A 15,185-nucleotide genomic window follows, 5' to 3' on the forward strand; every position below is an offset into this window, starting at 1 on the left:
TACCAGTAGACAAGCAAATAATTTTAATTAGAAAATAAAATGCACAATATACCAAATGAAAATTCCATATTGAAATTTTCTCTCAGATATTTTACGGCTGATTATTCTGATAAAACTCCAGCGTTAAGCAGGTGTCCCCTAAGCCAGCCTAGTGATTGGTTGTTGATCCCCGTGTTCTGTGATGAAGCCAGTAACACTGCAATCAGCCACAAGGAGCAGGTTCATTCAGTGGTGGATCACATGTGCTGTGAAGTGAGGTACCTTCTCTCATTGAGTGTGGGGACGGGGAGGACCCTCCAGGGCTCTTCTTGAGACCTGTTTGGCTGAAGTGCTGGGTCTGGTCCCAGCACTGTGCACGGAAGGTCCCCCTCAGTGGGCCAGCTGCTGTCCTGGTCATGGAGAGCCCTCTTCCAGATGCCCCTCACCAGCCCCTGGGGCTCACAGGCTGTAAGTTGTGAACACTGAAGGCCTCTTGTCCAGGACAGAAACTGGTCCCCATGTTAAGTTCTGGACAGAATCTGTTCAGCAATGCCCCGCTCAGGTTTCCAAAAGTGAAAGTCGCTCAGTTATGTCTGACTCTTTGCGACCCCATGGACTATAGTCCATGGAATTCTCCAGGCCAGAATACTGGAGTGAGTAGCCATTCCCTTCTCCAGGGGATCTTCCCAACCCAGGTCTCCCACATTGCAGGCAGATTCTTTACCAGCTGAGCTACAGGGAGGCCAAGGGGATGCTTACTCGCCTCGTGGTACAGAAACAGGAAACTTGAAGATTCGTCCCTGAAGAGCCACTGACTTGCCATGTGCAGCCTCTGCTCAAGGGTGGATATTGTCTGAGTACCATGACGATAGCAGTGAAACAGGCCAGTGGCTTTGTAGACGCACACAGTCTACGAATGACATGATTCTTGCACCAAACTGGCAGCTGCCTTCCAGTAGCCTAAGGATTTACCATGTGTGGACGTCACAACAGACTGTCACAAGCCGAGCACAAGACAGAGAGCGGTGAGAAAGGAGGGCTGCTTCCTGGAGCTCAGTCTTCAAATCCCAAGATCAGGGACAGGGACCCCCCCCAACCCCAGTTCTAGTGCCCTGAACCCCGAGGAGTCTGGGAGATCATGCCTCACCTCTCTGGACTGAGACCTGGAAACATGCACAGGGCAGTCTCCAGGAGGCTTCAGGGGGTGCTGCCTGAAGGGGGGGGTGGCAAGCCCCATGTGCCTGATAAACAGGAGTCACTGAGCAGGTCTGGGAATGTGGGCTCACCCAGTGCGCTCCCTCCCCCAGCCAGAGCTCTAGGGACGTAGCTTCTCCGAGTGAGCATGCTCAGTCCTGGGGGGCCAGGGGAAAGGTAAGTGGGGGACTTTGGCTGAAGCGGTGAGTTTTATTAATGGTGAATGGTGAGGACAGTGTGTTTGCCTATCTTCCTAAAAGTTCCAGTACGATTTAAAAATGATTGGTTGGTTAGCCACTGAGCAGAAGAATAATTCAGCAGAGACGATGAGGAGGTAGCCGGGGTCCATCAGTAGTATCCGGCCTGCGGTGGGGAGAAAGGATTCAGGTTACTGCCAGTTTACAACCCCTTAGCCCTGCAACATGGGCCCAGGGTCAGAACCCCAACCAGCACCTCCCATCCTGGAAGCCTCTCCTGCAGTGACAGCAGGGCCCACAGGTGTCTAAGGATGAGAGGTCATGCTCTCCTCCCCAAAACAACGACAGGATGGTGGTGTTGGAGGTGGTACTCTGTCCAACATGGAGGAGACACGACAACGAGCAAAGACCTAAGTTTTAAGAAGGAAGTGCACTGTCCACGTGAACTCTGAAAACTGGTGAGCGATTCTGCTTCTTAATCCCATCAACCCCCATTGAGGCTTAAAGAAGCACAGCCACAAAGTTCAAAGATGGATTTAATCCTCAAGGTCCTGATGACATCGATCGATTTTAACCTTTTATTTTCCTCAGCTTTTAAAAACCCCTGCAATGCTTTCTGTAGCTTAGGCTAACCTTTACTGGAAACCTGTGTAAAAAGGATGTGGAAAATGCCCCCACCCTGAGATACTAACATAATCCCCTTAGACTGATAACTGCAAATTTCAGTTTCCCATTTTAAAATGCTCCAAATGCATTCTAATGCTAGTAAACTGAAATATTAAAATCAGAGCTACGAAGTACAAAAAAGCAATTTCAGAAAAATGTTTGCAGTGACCACCAACAAAGATTCCTCAAGAAAATGGCCAATTTAGGCACAGAATCCTCTGTTGAAAGTAAAAGGTGATTTTGTAAAGAGGGTATAAGCGTAGAGAAGCAGCAAAGAGAGAAGAGCCCCCAAACCTTTACCCAGTCTCACACTGGATCCAAAACAATTGGAACACCTCAGTTCCCAGCGAGGACAGCGAGAGACGGGGCTGCCTGCACCCTGCTGGCTCAGAAGAGGCCTCGCCCGAAGCCGTAATTAAATCAAGCTCAAGGCCCAGCTAAATATACATTTTTACAACACTGATGCATCTCTAGAGCCTACCAGACAAAGGCTTGCCTGCCAAACCCTTTTGCAAACTTTGCGGGGCTGCCAGCCCATCTAGGAGGGGGCAGGCCTGTGGGGATCAGTCTGCCTGCACCTCTGGATTCTCCGCCAGGCTGAGTGACTTCACCACAGCCAAGGAGGTACTGGTCAGGCTGGGGACCCACGACTTGGGAGAGGACAGGCAGACAGGGACCAGAGACCAAACAGCGCCGCTGGCCTCAGCAACATGCAGAAGAACAGCACTGCAGCCCATAGCAAGCTCTGATTCACCAGGTCTGCTATGTGAGTGCTGAAGTTTAAGGAAAGAAAAACAATTCAAAAACGAAACAAAAAGTGACTTTGAGCTTTTTATGAGATGCTGCTCAGACTCTGAAGTTAGGTCTGAGTGGCTCCACGGGCACATCCTTGGGGCAGCTGAGTGCATGTGGCTGTGGTTTTCTGGGAGTGATGGCTGCTTCATCTTGACCCTCTAATCTAGAGTCCAGCCCTGGACTACACCATGGCTCAGTCAGGTTTAACACTCTGCTGCTCCAGGCTGAAGTCCAAAGCGCCTGGAGACAAATAAATTACACATTCTTTTTCTGGTAACACCTGAGCCTGAGTGTAGAAAAACACATGACCGGAAGAGCGCACACCCCACGCTGGCCTGAGTTACAGAAAGGAAGAAACGCCCTACCTCCTCTCAACAGAGTGGGTTCTGAGACCGGCTCACAGGATGGCACATTTGTGAACTGCCTCAAAAAGCAACAGGGCCTTTGTCCTCAGCACAGCCTGGTATCTCTGAGGAAACCCAAATGGATTCAGATGCAGCTGGTGTCTCCAGCTCCACCAACACCTTCTGAACACTTAAACCAAACACAGACACGAATGCAGCTGTTTCCGTTAAATCTGGTTTTGCCCCGGGAAGCTGCCTGGCACTGGCTCTCCTAGCACATCCATCTGTGATGACCAATCACCAGAGACACACGCTGCAGTCAGCCTCACGGCCAAGCCACTTCCACCAGCAGCCCGTCACCAGAGGACTGTCCTCCACCTCCATGCGCTGGGTCCATGCACGTCCAGGAACCAGCTGGCCCCGAGGCACCAACAGCGAGAGGATCAAGGGTTAGGAAAGTCGACTTCTGCAAGTGAGCTCTCCAGGGCTTTAACCTCAGACCAGAGGCAGCACATGGCTCCTGTGAGGAGAGGCCTGTGGACTGGACAGTCTCTGTTGCTGGAGCCCAGTAGCAGCTAGAGATGCTCAGATGCTAGAGAATCAGGGGCTGCCCGCAGGCCATAGCTCCCTGGCCCTTCGTTTTAGACTGAATGTTAACAGGATGAGACAGCACTGATTTAATAAGGTTGGAGGTGCTCCCAAGACAGAGCCACCCCAGGCAGCCACTGGGGACCCACCTTGATGAGCACAGCGGCCAGGACGCCCAGGAAAGTGAGCAGCAGGAGGCCGAGTCTCCCTTTGTTGAAGCGCTTCAGCAAGAAAAATTTCGCCCAGTCCACCTTCGACTGGCTGTTGGGAGGGTACCGGAGTTGGTTCACGCCTTCCCGCTTGAGACTTTTTAATAAACAGGGACGGTGATGGGAAAAAGTATCGAAACTGTGTTTTCCGTGATACGCTCCCATCCCGCTGGACCCTGAAAGTCAAGGGCAGATGAGACAGGCCACTGTAGGTAATGGTGCTCCTCCTGTGCAGGGGCAGGCCCCCTGCCCACCAGTCTGGCGGGCAGGGGGCCTTGTTCCAGGAGGTCCTGGGCTCCCTGCCCATCGGCATGGGGGGAGTGCCTTGTTCCAGGTCCTCCCACTGGCCCCCGCACAGTGGACCTGGCCCAGGACATGCTCCGGGTGCTCCTGGGACAGGCTCACTCTACCATAGCCCCACTTCTAAGAGGGAACGGGGCAGGTAGGGCCTTAGTGTGGCCCTGAGGGTCTGACTCTGGGAGTCCCGGGCTGAGCTGCACTTCCTCCAGGCTCTCGGGAGGTCATGTGGTGGTGCTAACAAGCTGGTGGACACCTCTGCTCTCTCAGAGCTGTGCTCCGGGCCTGTGCTCATTCGTCTGCTTGGTCACATAAGCCGGGCAGACACGCGTGTGGCTAGGTTAACCAGGACACAGGGCATGATTTGTGTGAAGCTGAAGCTGTAGGGGGATTCTGTGAAATGTATCAAAAGGTGTGCCTTTTAAAGAAAAAGTCTAAATTACAAAATATTAAGTGTGTATGTCTGGGAGGTCACTGCATTTCCCCTCACAACTTTCCATAGTATTCTGTTTTTGTGCCTTTTCCCTAAAAATGCAAATGGACATCCTGGTCCTTGGCTGCTGTCTGCCCTGCCCATGGCCCCATCCCTCACCTGCCCAGGGCCTGTCCCTCACCACCTCTTTCATAAAGGACAGAGAGCAAGCCTCAGTTCATCTGAGACCTGATTCTCAGCCCAAGACATGCCCTGCATCTGGTGAAGAACTGCAAACCAGGGAAGCAGCAAACTGTAAATCATTGCAGACTGGGAAGTGCCCCCGAGGGTGGACGATGGGGACGGGCCAGAAGGGGACTCTGGGCAGCGACTGGGAGGGGCCTCACCGACGCCTCCGAAGGGCAGAGAGCTGAGCATGAAGTGCATGATGACATCATTGCCCATGACACCACCGCTGGATGTCCAGTCGATCATCCGCTTGATGAGCTGAGGGGAAGAGCAGAGGCCCCAGGTCAGTGGTGGCTGGCCCAGGACACATGTCCTCCTCGAGGTCAGACCTCACGAGCGAGCACAGTACAGGTCAGCTCTCAGTTGCACATCAAGTCCTCCGGGAAAGCAACACAGAGGGGGTTGAACACCCGTCAAACTAGTGCTGGACCCCTGAGCCCACAGCCAGGGCCTCTCATCAGGGACCATTCAGGCTCTATTCTGGGTCTTAAGAATTGTTAATGTTTCTCCTTCTCTCTGGTCTACTTTACAGCCTGTGATTTACAGATATTTCATTTCTATGAGATGCAAAAGACATTCAAATGTCCTACTTTTGAAGGAGATCGCTGGTTGGCTCACCCGGGATCCAAATGGGCAGTGACACTTGACTGGTAAATGCTACCTCCCTGGTGCCAACCAGCCGAGTCCTCCGTACTGAAGGTCATCACTGACCATGGGACAAAGCCTGACCTGCCACCCTCCGCCCAGGCCACAGACCTCAGCTTCCGCTCTGTCCTCCACTGCCTGTGATCATTTCAGCTGTAGACCGTTATGTGCTGCTAACCCGACCCTCGCTGAGCCCTGCACGCTCAGTCTCCCTGGATCGTGGACAGAGATCAGCCCCTCAACAGCTTGGCCAGCTCTGGAAGTGGCCCCATGACCACCTGCATGGCTAGGCAGAGGCTCCACAGGGGACACCTGCTCTGGGGACTCCTCAGCCTGGCCTGGATGCACACTCTCCTCCGAGTTTTCCCTTTTCCTCAGAGGCTCCTGGCCTACTGGCCCACCTTGAGGCTACTATCCCTCAGCAGCCAGTCACCTTTGAGGTGTGGATGGATAGGCTCGAGAGTGGTGGCGGGGCTGCCAGGCCTGGGGTGACAAGGCATGGGCGGCCAGCCTGACTAGGACTGTGAAACTGCTCCAACCACAAGGTTGTGTCACTGGAGAAACCCAAGTCCATGGTTTCCCAACGGCTCCCTCAGCAGTACCAGAGACCTGCCCCCGTCTGCTCCACGCCCCCCACTGCCCCCGCCTGCATGGCCTTGAGGCCCTCGGGCACCCAGGGATTAACAGCGGGAGAGGTGCCAACAGTGGCACCTGGAAGTCTAGTTAGACGGGAGGTGTTTGTGAGTCAACAGACTTGTGACAGTCACTCTGAAGTTGGAGCTCTGACCCCAGGGAGTGAAGGGAAGGTCACAGTGACAACCCCAGGGCCTCATTACCCGAGAAGGAGACAGCTAGCTGTGAGAACAGCCTCACTGGGGACTCAGCCGTAATAATCCTCGTCTGCTTTAGAGCAGAGAAGATTCAGGAGCGCGGCTCATGACAGCATGCCATATGCTATGAAGATTACCTTACTGTTGTGAGAAAACACGTAGAAAGCCAGGGGCTTTTCGCGTTCATTTATGAACTGTATGGCTTCATCTGCATTCTTCACAGGCACTATTGGAAGAATTGGTCCAAAAATTTCTTCCTGCATCACCTTGGTGTCAGGATCCACGTCAGTGAGTATTGTTGGGGCTGGAAAAGAAAATCAAAGATGAAAAGGCTGCAGCTGAGCCAGAAACCCCAACTCTCACCGCATGCTGCACTCAGAGCTCCCCCACCCTGCCAAGTGTCACCTCATGAAATGAGTCCCGATTGCATGCGTGAACCGTGCAAATATTCAATGTCTCCAGGCGTGTGCATCAGGGATCCCTGTGCCAGCAAGGGGGTAGACAGGCTGGAGTAAATCCTGTGTTCACCTAACTGTGTTCAGCACTGCACACCTGTGTCCTTCCCTGGACAGGCCTTCCTGGGAGCACAGCCAGACCAGCACCACTTCTTAACTCAAGTGCATTCCTGCCCTGATCTCTCTGACCTTGACTACAACTGAGTGAGGTTAGAGAATGTCATAAGGTGGTAGCATCCCCTGGGCCTTGGCTCAGGCTCTGCCCTCCCTGGATACATGGGAGGACACAAGAAGAGATAACGTGGACTCCGAGGACACAGACCAGGTGGGTCCCCTTACCTATGTAGCGTGTGGCCTCATCCATCTCCCCACCGAAAGCTATCTTCTGTCCTTCCAGCAGACTCTGTATTCTCTTAAAATGACGAAGATTGACGATCCTCTCATAGTCGGGAGATTCTTTTATATTTTCTCCATAAAATTCCTGTGTCAAACAACAGTATCTAGTCATCACCAAAAACCCACGTTTTAATTTAGTAGTTATAAAATTCACTTGTGTCCCCAGATCTGGCTTTACACCCTCACAGAATCCCATGCCATCCCCCCACCCCCCAGCCCCCGAGGACTTTAACAGTAGTGAGGTTAAGTTCTCTGTGAGGCAAATGGCAGTAGTTTACAGACACACAAGTCTCCCATTTCCCACAGTTTCTGAGGTTAGTGTGGGTTCTTCCTAGGGTGGACGCGGAGTGGGTACTGCAAGTCGTGGCCCATATCAGGGCCCCATGTGCATCCCTGTCAACTCTGGCTGCTTTGCTCCTACGAGGAGCTGAGTGGTGGCCTGCAGAACCTGGAGCACAGCCTGTGCAGCCCTTTGCAGAAAGAGTCTGCCGGGCTTCATGCTGCTTCCTCCTGGCCTAGAACCTCCACCAGCCACAGACAGTTGGGAAACAACTCAGAAGATCAAAGCACAGTCTGGGTAAACCAATCTCCATGGCTCACAGTCAGCCCCGTAGGCGCGCTCCATCTCCCCTGACCACTGTTCATTCCCCCCATCAGCCTTGAGCTGGCTGGTAAGAACATCCCAGGCAGCCTGTGGAAACACAGGGTCTTGGGTCCCTACACTGGAGACACAGGAGTTGGTGCCAGCTGTACCTGAGTGTCACCTGGAGACCCCAGACCTCCTGTGGAGGGGAGGACAGGAAACTTCTCCTAAATCGCGCCTAGTGACTCTCAGGCGACAAGCAGGGTGGTGAGAGGAGAAATGCCTCCAGGAAGACAGGGACCGTCACTCCCAGGAAACCTGGCTTATCACCATGCACCCCCAGCACAACTTCTCCAGCCACAGTGTCTCCCTGGAGTCTAGCCAAGACCCCTCTCATGCTGTCCTTGTCCGACCCACCACAGTCCCACCACTACATCCATGTCAAGACCCGCGGCCCCTCGCTGCTCACGTTGTCTCTCCTGGTTGTCCGTGAGCCACCTCTCAGGGCTCGGTCAGCGCCCGGGGAGTGAACCATGGTTGTCCCAGGAGCTTCTTCACCCAGGAGGCCCATGACCCGGCGCCATCACTGAGCTATCAAAACTCCATCCCATCCTTCCTCCAGTCCAAGTCCCTCATTTCTCCTGGCTCACCTGGGGCCTTCCTTGATCCCCGCCCGAGACTGCCACTTGAAACACCCTCAAAGATTGAGGGCTGCGTTAAGAGTAGGTAATTCACTTGCTCCTCGAAACAGCTGGCTTTGCTAAACTGCCTACACACCGAAGATCAGATGAGCTTGATGGGCAGTGGCCACACATCAGGGATCCTTGACTGCGCTGCAGAAGCCTGACAGCCTTCTCCCCAGACCATAGAATCGCTGCTGAACTGTTTTTTTCTAAAGCCTGTGCTGCACCTAAGGAGTTATCCTCAACAAATGAGCTGGATGGTTTTTGGCGTGCATACCACCAGCCTCACCTCGCTCTCAGCAAACGTTCTCCAAAAACATTTTCTCATCAACCAGGAAGTTCAGTCACAGCTGCTACTGGAATGTTCAAGGGGGGAGGGGATGGGGAGCTGCTGCCCGCAAACAGCCAACCTCACCCTGCACCCCGAGGCAGCCAGTGCAACCAGAGGCGGTAAACACGCACCTTCACGGCCTCCTGCACCTTCTGCACGATCAGGTCCTGGAGGGATGGCTCACAGAGCACGTAGTCAGGGGCGATGCAGGTCTGACCACAGTTCATGAACTTGCCCCAAGCGATGCGTCTGGGAAAAGCACCAGCAGCTGCATTCAGTCCCTGCACCTGCCACCCACGCTGTGCTGTTTACCAACAATGCTCACACACGTACTTGTGAGTCTTGACTGAACAATGTTTTAATGACTCGTCTCTGTAGCACTTTCAGCTGATGCAGAATATTCTAGGGAACAGGGAAAGCTTTGTGTCTGCTCATCAACAGTACTTTAAATGCAGGGATGCCCCTGCCCACAGCAGGAAAGGACAGAGTGCTGTTTACTGACACCCCCTCCCTCCCCCAACTCCAGCTAGGGGGATGTCTGGGAGGACGGGGTCCCCTGGCTCTGAGAAGCTTTGCCGGAGCTCTGACAGAAATCCATGCACTGGGGTCTCCTGTTCGGGCAGACAGACACCTACCTACAGAGCCCACCAGATCCCGTCCAATGCCCCCACCCCCTCTCCACTGCCTCTCTGAGGGGAAGGGAGCCATGCCGCTCTAGCACTGTCAACTGTGGGTCTGAGCACTTGCTGTGAGCCAAACTGATTCAGCACAGACACCTCCAAACCTTTCACTTTCTAGTTCTCAGACACAAGATGCTCTTCTCAGTTAAAAGATAAGCAGTATCAGTTATCAATAAAGGAACTTAGGAGATCAGCAGAGGGAGTCTAAAGACTTTGCATTATCTACTGTACTTTCTGGATCAGCTACCAGCGGGACAGAAAGATTTCCTGCCTGGTCTATTATCTTGAGAACAGAAAGAACTTGTTTTTCATTCCTAAGGACAGCCGTGTGATGTCAAGGCCTAGTGCTCACCACTTCTGGCCGTGGCACTAAGAGGGAGTGTGTGAAAGTTCTACGCCATCCCCCGGCCCCAAACTAGGAGGACATCAACCCCCAAGGCTCAGCAAGGTCTCTTGGAGCCAGGAGGCACAGAGGACATGCCAGCAGGTTCTTGGCTGAGCTGGGAAAATCCAGGAAACCAGAAAGTCAGTCTCACCGGCAGGCGACGTCCAAGTCACAGTCTCGGTCTACATAGCACGGGCTCTTCCCTCCCAGTTCAAGGGTCACAGGGGTCAGATGCTTGGCAGCAGCCTGCATAACAATTTTTCCAACAGTGGTGTTTCCCGTGTAGAGAATGTGGTCAAATCGCTGCTTCAGAAGCTCTGTGGTTTCCTCGACACCACCATTAATGACGGCATACAGGTCCTGAAGGAAGGAGACAGATGCAAGCATCACCGACTTCATCCTGTCGTCCGATGTAAACACCTAACATTCCACTAAACCAGGAAAAGGTAGAGACTGGCCCTGGTGAGGATGGGCGGGGGAGTCTGATGGCACCCGAGAAATCTCGACCTGTGGCAGAACTGGCCAGAGAGACCAGCATTTCCATCTCAGCCTCGCAAGGACACAAAGGAGAAGAGGGATCCCACCTGGGACATGCAGAGCTGGGGGCAGGGCGAGGGGAGGATGACAGGGACGTGGCTGCTGTGGGTGAGCATAGGACAGGCCCTGGGCACGTCCACCTGGACATCCTTCCTGAACTCAGCTCAGTGCAGGGGCTTAGACCACCGGAAGACCAAGGGACGTCTGAGCCTGAACACGTGTGAAACCCGGTGAGGGCTCCCAAGCTCGGGCCCACTGCTCCTATGCCCGCTGGCTGGGGGCCTCACAGCTGCCTCCCTGACAGTCCCCAAGGACCCCCTCCCCTCAGAGGTAAGCAGCATCACAACCTTGTCCGCCTTGCACCAGACCCCTGATGGTTTTCTCTACACAGCTTCTGACACTCTTCACTGCCAAGACTTTAACCCAGAGTTAGGGGCCAGCTCCAGGTCAGCATGCCATTTCTTTCTGTGGTTTTCAGGCCACAAACTTGTCCATTTAAACCCGGACATGCTCTCATGCAACTGAACCTCGCTAGGAGCACCTGGCTCAGCCCCAGTCCCTCATCAAACAACTCACTACGTGGATACACCTAAGATCACGGCAGATCCAACAACGGTTAACTCAGAACACCACACAGCAGGGGACGCTCTCTGAGCAGCAGAGGTGCTGATAAGCCCAAGGGCCTGAAAAGACTGTAACCACAGCAGCTGAACGATTCCAGTTTGTCTTGGACGTCACTTCTCTTGTCAGGACAATTGTGGGAGGCTTAGGGAAATGGGGCATGAAGGCCCAACCACCAAACAACGGCGACGGGAAGAGCGGGTGCCTGTTCCCCCCGACCAACAGACAGACATGCATGCCAGGGAGGGGTACTCTCACCTGGTCCAAGTACTGAGGGAGGAGCTTAGCCAAGAGCTTGGCTGTATTCTCACTTACTTCAGAAGGCTTGATAATCACAGCATTTCCTAAACAGAACAGAAAGCAGGACAGCATTATCAAGTACCTGAGTGACTAACAGCCGCCCAGATGGTGCTGATGTGTGGAGCGCAGGCTAAGGGTCACTCCTCTGTCTGTGCTCGGCCTTGCTCACCGCGGGCCTGAGCGTCACCCCACTGCCTCCTTCCCAGGGGCTGACGCCTCCATTCTCACCCTCCAGGTCCCAGCAGCCTCCTTATATGGCTTCCAACGTTCCCACATTACTTTCACTCCCACTCTTGGGTTTTCCTGTTTGCCCTGGGATTACTGCACAAATATGAGCCTTTTCAACATGAAGCTGTTAATATGGATCCTGGAGAACTGAGAAATTAATCCCGTGGCACTTGCTGTGAGCCATGGAGCATGACTTCCACAGCCCTTAATTGAATGCAGAAACTGGTCAGACAGAATCCAACTGATTCATCCAAAGCCAGAGGTGGTGGCTGAAACCACCTGGGAATACGGATGTCTGACTCTTGACCTGGTCTGCGGACTCACGCGTGCCTCTCCACCCGCAGGGGTTCCCTCTCCAGGGCTCCGGAAAGCAGTGGCCACACAAACCTCTGGAGCCCACTAAACAAGTAAGAATAACGCTTATGACTTCTCAATACACTGCTGGCTTACACTAAGGCAAGCCAGCACAGCAAATGCATTTAACTAGACACGCTCCTTAAGGTGCAACAATGGCATGGGGACACAAGCTGACCCCAGACCTGCAGCAATGGCTCCTATCAGGGGCTGGATGGTGAGTGCAAAGGGGTAGTTCCAAGCTCCGATAATCAGTACAACCCCCAGGGGCTCTGGCTGGATGTAGGCCTCGTCCAGCATGGTGAGCAGGTTCCTCTGAGCTGGTTTAGCAGCAGCCCATTCCGGAAGCTTCTCCAGCATGAGATCAATTTCTCCAAGCACAGAAATGACTTCTTGACTGTATGCGTTGAATTCGCTCTGTCACAAGAGGATATAGTTAACCTTCATGGGTATGACATACTCAAGCAAGGGAATCCCCTGGTGGTCCAGTGGTTAGGACTCTGCTCTTCCACTGCAGGGGGGCATGGGTTCAATCCCTGGCCCAGGAACTAAGATCCCATAAGCCACACAGAGGTGTATAAAGAAACAAAAGTGCTGGGCCAGGCACACCTGTCAGACAGGCTCGTTTGCTATGGAGATTTCTCCACACCCTTCAAGTCCACAGTGCATGTCTGCTAAGTCACTTCAGTTGTCTCCAACTCTGCAGTCGTCCAGGTTCCTCTGTCCATGGGATTCTCCAGGCAAGAATACTGGAGTGGGTTGCCATGCCCTGCTCCAGGGGAATCTTCCTGACCCAGGGATCGAACTTGCCTCTCTTATGTCTCCTGCACTGGCAGGCAGGTTCTTTACCACTGAGTGAAAGTCACTCAGTCGTGTCCAACTCTTTGTGACCCCATGGACTATACAGTCCATGGAATTCTCCAGGCCAGAATACTGGAGTGGGTAGCCTTTCCCTTTTCCAGGGGATCTTCCCAACCCAGGGATCGAACCCAGGTCTCTCACATTGCAGGCAGATTCTTTACCAGATGAGCCACAAGGGAAGCCCTTTATCACTAGCACCACCTAAAGCCCATAATATGCACTCATTAACTCCCTAATATATTCAGTTTCTCTAAATCCTTCTTTACTGATCCAAGACATTTAAACTCAGGCTTAAATGGTCCCTAATTAATAATCGTGTGCCCTAATCTCACTTTATAAGCCACAGTAATTATGCTTTCACCCATATCTTAATATTTCACCCTTAATACAGTGCCTTACAACTGTAGTTTCACTTTGGGCATGTTTTGTTTCTGTACCAAATTTAACACTCTTAAGGGCAAGGAATTTACTGTACTTTTTTTATTTTAAAGTCATGTCTGACTCTTTGCGACCCCATGGACTGTATAGTCCATGGAATTCTCTAGGCCAGGATACTGGAGTGGGTAGCCTTTCCCTTCTCCAGGGGATCTTCCCAACCCAGGAATCAAAACCAGGTCTCCCACACTGCAGGAGGATTCTTTACCAGTTGAGCCACAAAGAAAGCCCCGTACTTCTTTCACAATCCTTAAGAAACACACTCAGAAATGCTGGTAGAGCGAACGATTCAGACTTCTTGCTTCAGACTACTTAATCCACCTTCTGTGACACAGTGCTTCTCCACCACAAGTAAATTTTATAGCTCTGTTGTTACTACTGGTGGTGGTGGTGGTGTTCAGTCACTAAGTTGTTTCTGACTCTTGTGACCCCACGGTCCATGGGATTTCCCAGGTAAGAATCCTGAAGTGGCTTGCCACTTCCTTCTCCAGGGGACCTTCCCAACTCAGGGATCTGATCTTCATCTTCTGCACTGCAGGTGGATTCCTTACTACTGAGCCACCAGGGAAGCCCACACTTCTTATGTTTCTACTCCTTAAAATAATCTTTAGGGGGAAGTGAGGGATGGAGCCTCGCAAAGCCAGAGCAAGGCCTTGCTACCCCCAGAATAAAGAGGAAAAAACTGAAAAACAGAATAGTAACAATAGTATTATATAACACAGGTGATAGTATTTAAACCCTAAACACTCGCCCAAAACCTTGCTACTGAAAGCAGGGTTCCAGAACAAGGCAGCCGTGGTATCATCCGGGGACCTGTTACAAACTCGGGCTCTCTCAGAGTCCCCCCAAACCCCACCCGACCCTCGGAAGCATCGTCCGCCTTTAACAGGTCCCGGGTAACTGGTGGGTGCACAGATCTGAATCCTAAAGTCGTGGTGGAAAATCTGAGCGCGACCAGCAGCCACAAAGTTGAAAGACAGCTATCCGGCCCAGAAGTTGCTTGAATGACCCAATCCTGGGAGAGGGGGTAGGGGTGGGGTCAGGTCCGGGCGCACCTTGCTCAGGTCCGCACCGATGGCCGCCAGGATGTCCTTCTCGCGCTCCTGGATCATCGCGCGCAGGGCCTCAAGCTGCCGCCGCCGGAACGTCAGGGGGCGAGAGTGGCCGGAGCTGAAAGCCGCGCGAACCCGCTGAACCTCGCGCTCCATGGCCGGTCCTACGGGAACAGGGGATATCGAGCGCCGTAGGCGGCGGGCGGGCACGACGCGGGGCCGCGGGGCCATGCCGCCCCATCCTCGCCCTCCACCCGGTCCCAGGCCCACAGCTCCCGGCCCACGCCGCACCTCAGTCCGCGACGCGCCGACTCAGCCGACGCCAACTGCCCGGCCGACGCCCAGACATCAGGGCTCTGCCCCGAGTCGCGCCGATTGGCCGGCGCGGCCCACGTAACCCCCGCGGGCCGGACACTGTGCGGGCCCCGCCCCCAGCCGTCGGCTGGCGCGCGGGGGAGGAAAACGCGTGGGAGCTGGTATTGGAGGGGACCTCGGGCGGGCGGGACTGCAACTGCGCCGGCGCCTGCGCCTGCGGCGCGCGGTTCAGACCTCGCAGACCTGGCCCCGCGCCAAGCGGCCCTGGAGGCGGCTCTTGGCCGCCCGCACCGCTCTTTCCGGGCACCGAGTCTCTCGGACTCGTCACGCAAGTCAGTGCCCTGCGGCATCTCTTCTTCCTTTACCTGCCGCTCTCCGCCGCTCCCACCCTCCGGTCGGTCGCTGTCCCCCCTTCCCCTCCCCGAGTCCCCGTCCCCCTTCCCCTCCCCCACCCCGAGTTCCTGTCTCCCTCCCCCTTCCCTCCCCCTCCCCGAGTTCCTGTCTCCCTCCCCCTTCCCTCCCCCACCCCGAGTCCCTGTCCCCTTCCGCACCCCCATCCTGAGT

The 15,185-nt window shown here is 54.0% G+C and overlaps 1 protein-coding gene and 1 long non-coding RNA gene across 6 annotated transcripts in view; one reads left to right on the forward strand and one right to left on the reverse strand.

Moving 5' to 3' along the window:
- Positions 1-15,185, reverse strand: part of ALDH3A2 (aldehyde dehydrogenase 3 family member A2) — a 15,398-nt gene continuing 213 nt past the window's right edge. For 2 of the 4 annotated variants that reach the window (XM_020895624.2, XM_020895625.2), the window contains exons 2-11: positions 14,310-14,470; positions 12,144-12,375; positions 11,335-11,420; positions 10,070-10,278; positions 8,985-9,102; positions 7,200-7,341; positions 6,543-6,709; positions 5,089-5,188; positions 3,913-4,148; positions 1-1,536 (exon numbers count right to left, since the gene is read on the reverse strand). In XM_020895624.2, the coding sequence (XP_020751283.1) occupies positions 1,522-1,536; positions 3,913-4,148; positions 5,089-5,188; positions 6,543-6,709; positions 7,200-7,341; positions 8,985-9,102; positions 10,070-10,278; positions 11,335-11,420; positions 12,144-12,375; positions 14,310-14,462 (1,458 nt within the window). In that variant the 5' untranslated portion in view covers positions 14,463-14,470 and the 3' untranslated portion in view covers positions 1-1,521. The other 2 variants (XM_020895623.2, XM_020895626.2) reach the window with 2 other exon arrangements.
- The window catches only part of LOC139039085 (uncharacterized), a 23,028-nt gene continuing 22,689 nt past the window's right edge, over positions 14,847-15,185 (forward strand). For both annotated transcript variants that reach the window (XR_011492258.1, XR_011492257.1), the window contains exon 1: positions 14,847-14,953. This is a non-coding gene — a long non-coding RNA (uncharacterized lncRNA). The remainder of the gene's footprint in view (positions 14,954-15,185) is intronic.

Source organism: Odocoileus virginianus, chromosome 17 (genome assembly GCF_023699985.2).
Source record: "Odocoileus virginianus isolate 20LAN1187 ecotype Illinois chromosome 17, Ovbor_1.2, whole genome shotgun sequence".
In the NCBI taxonomy this organism is placed as follows: domain Eukaryota; kingdom Metazoa; phylum Chordata; class Mammalia; order Artiodactyla; family Cervidae; genus Odocoileus; species Odocoileus virginianus.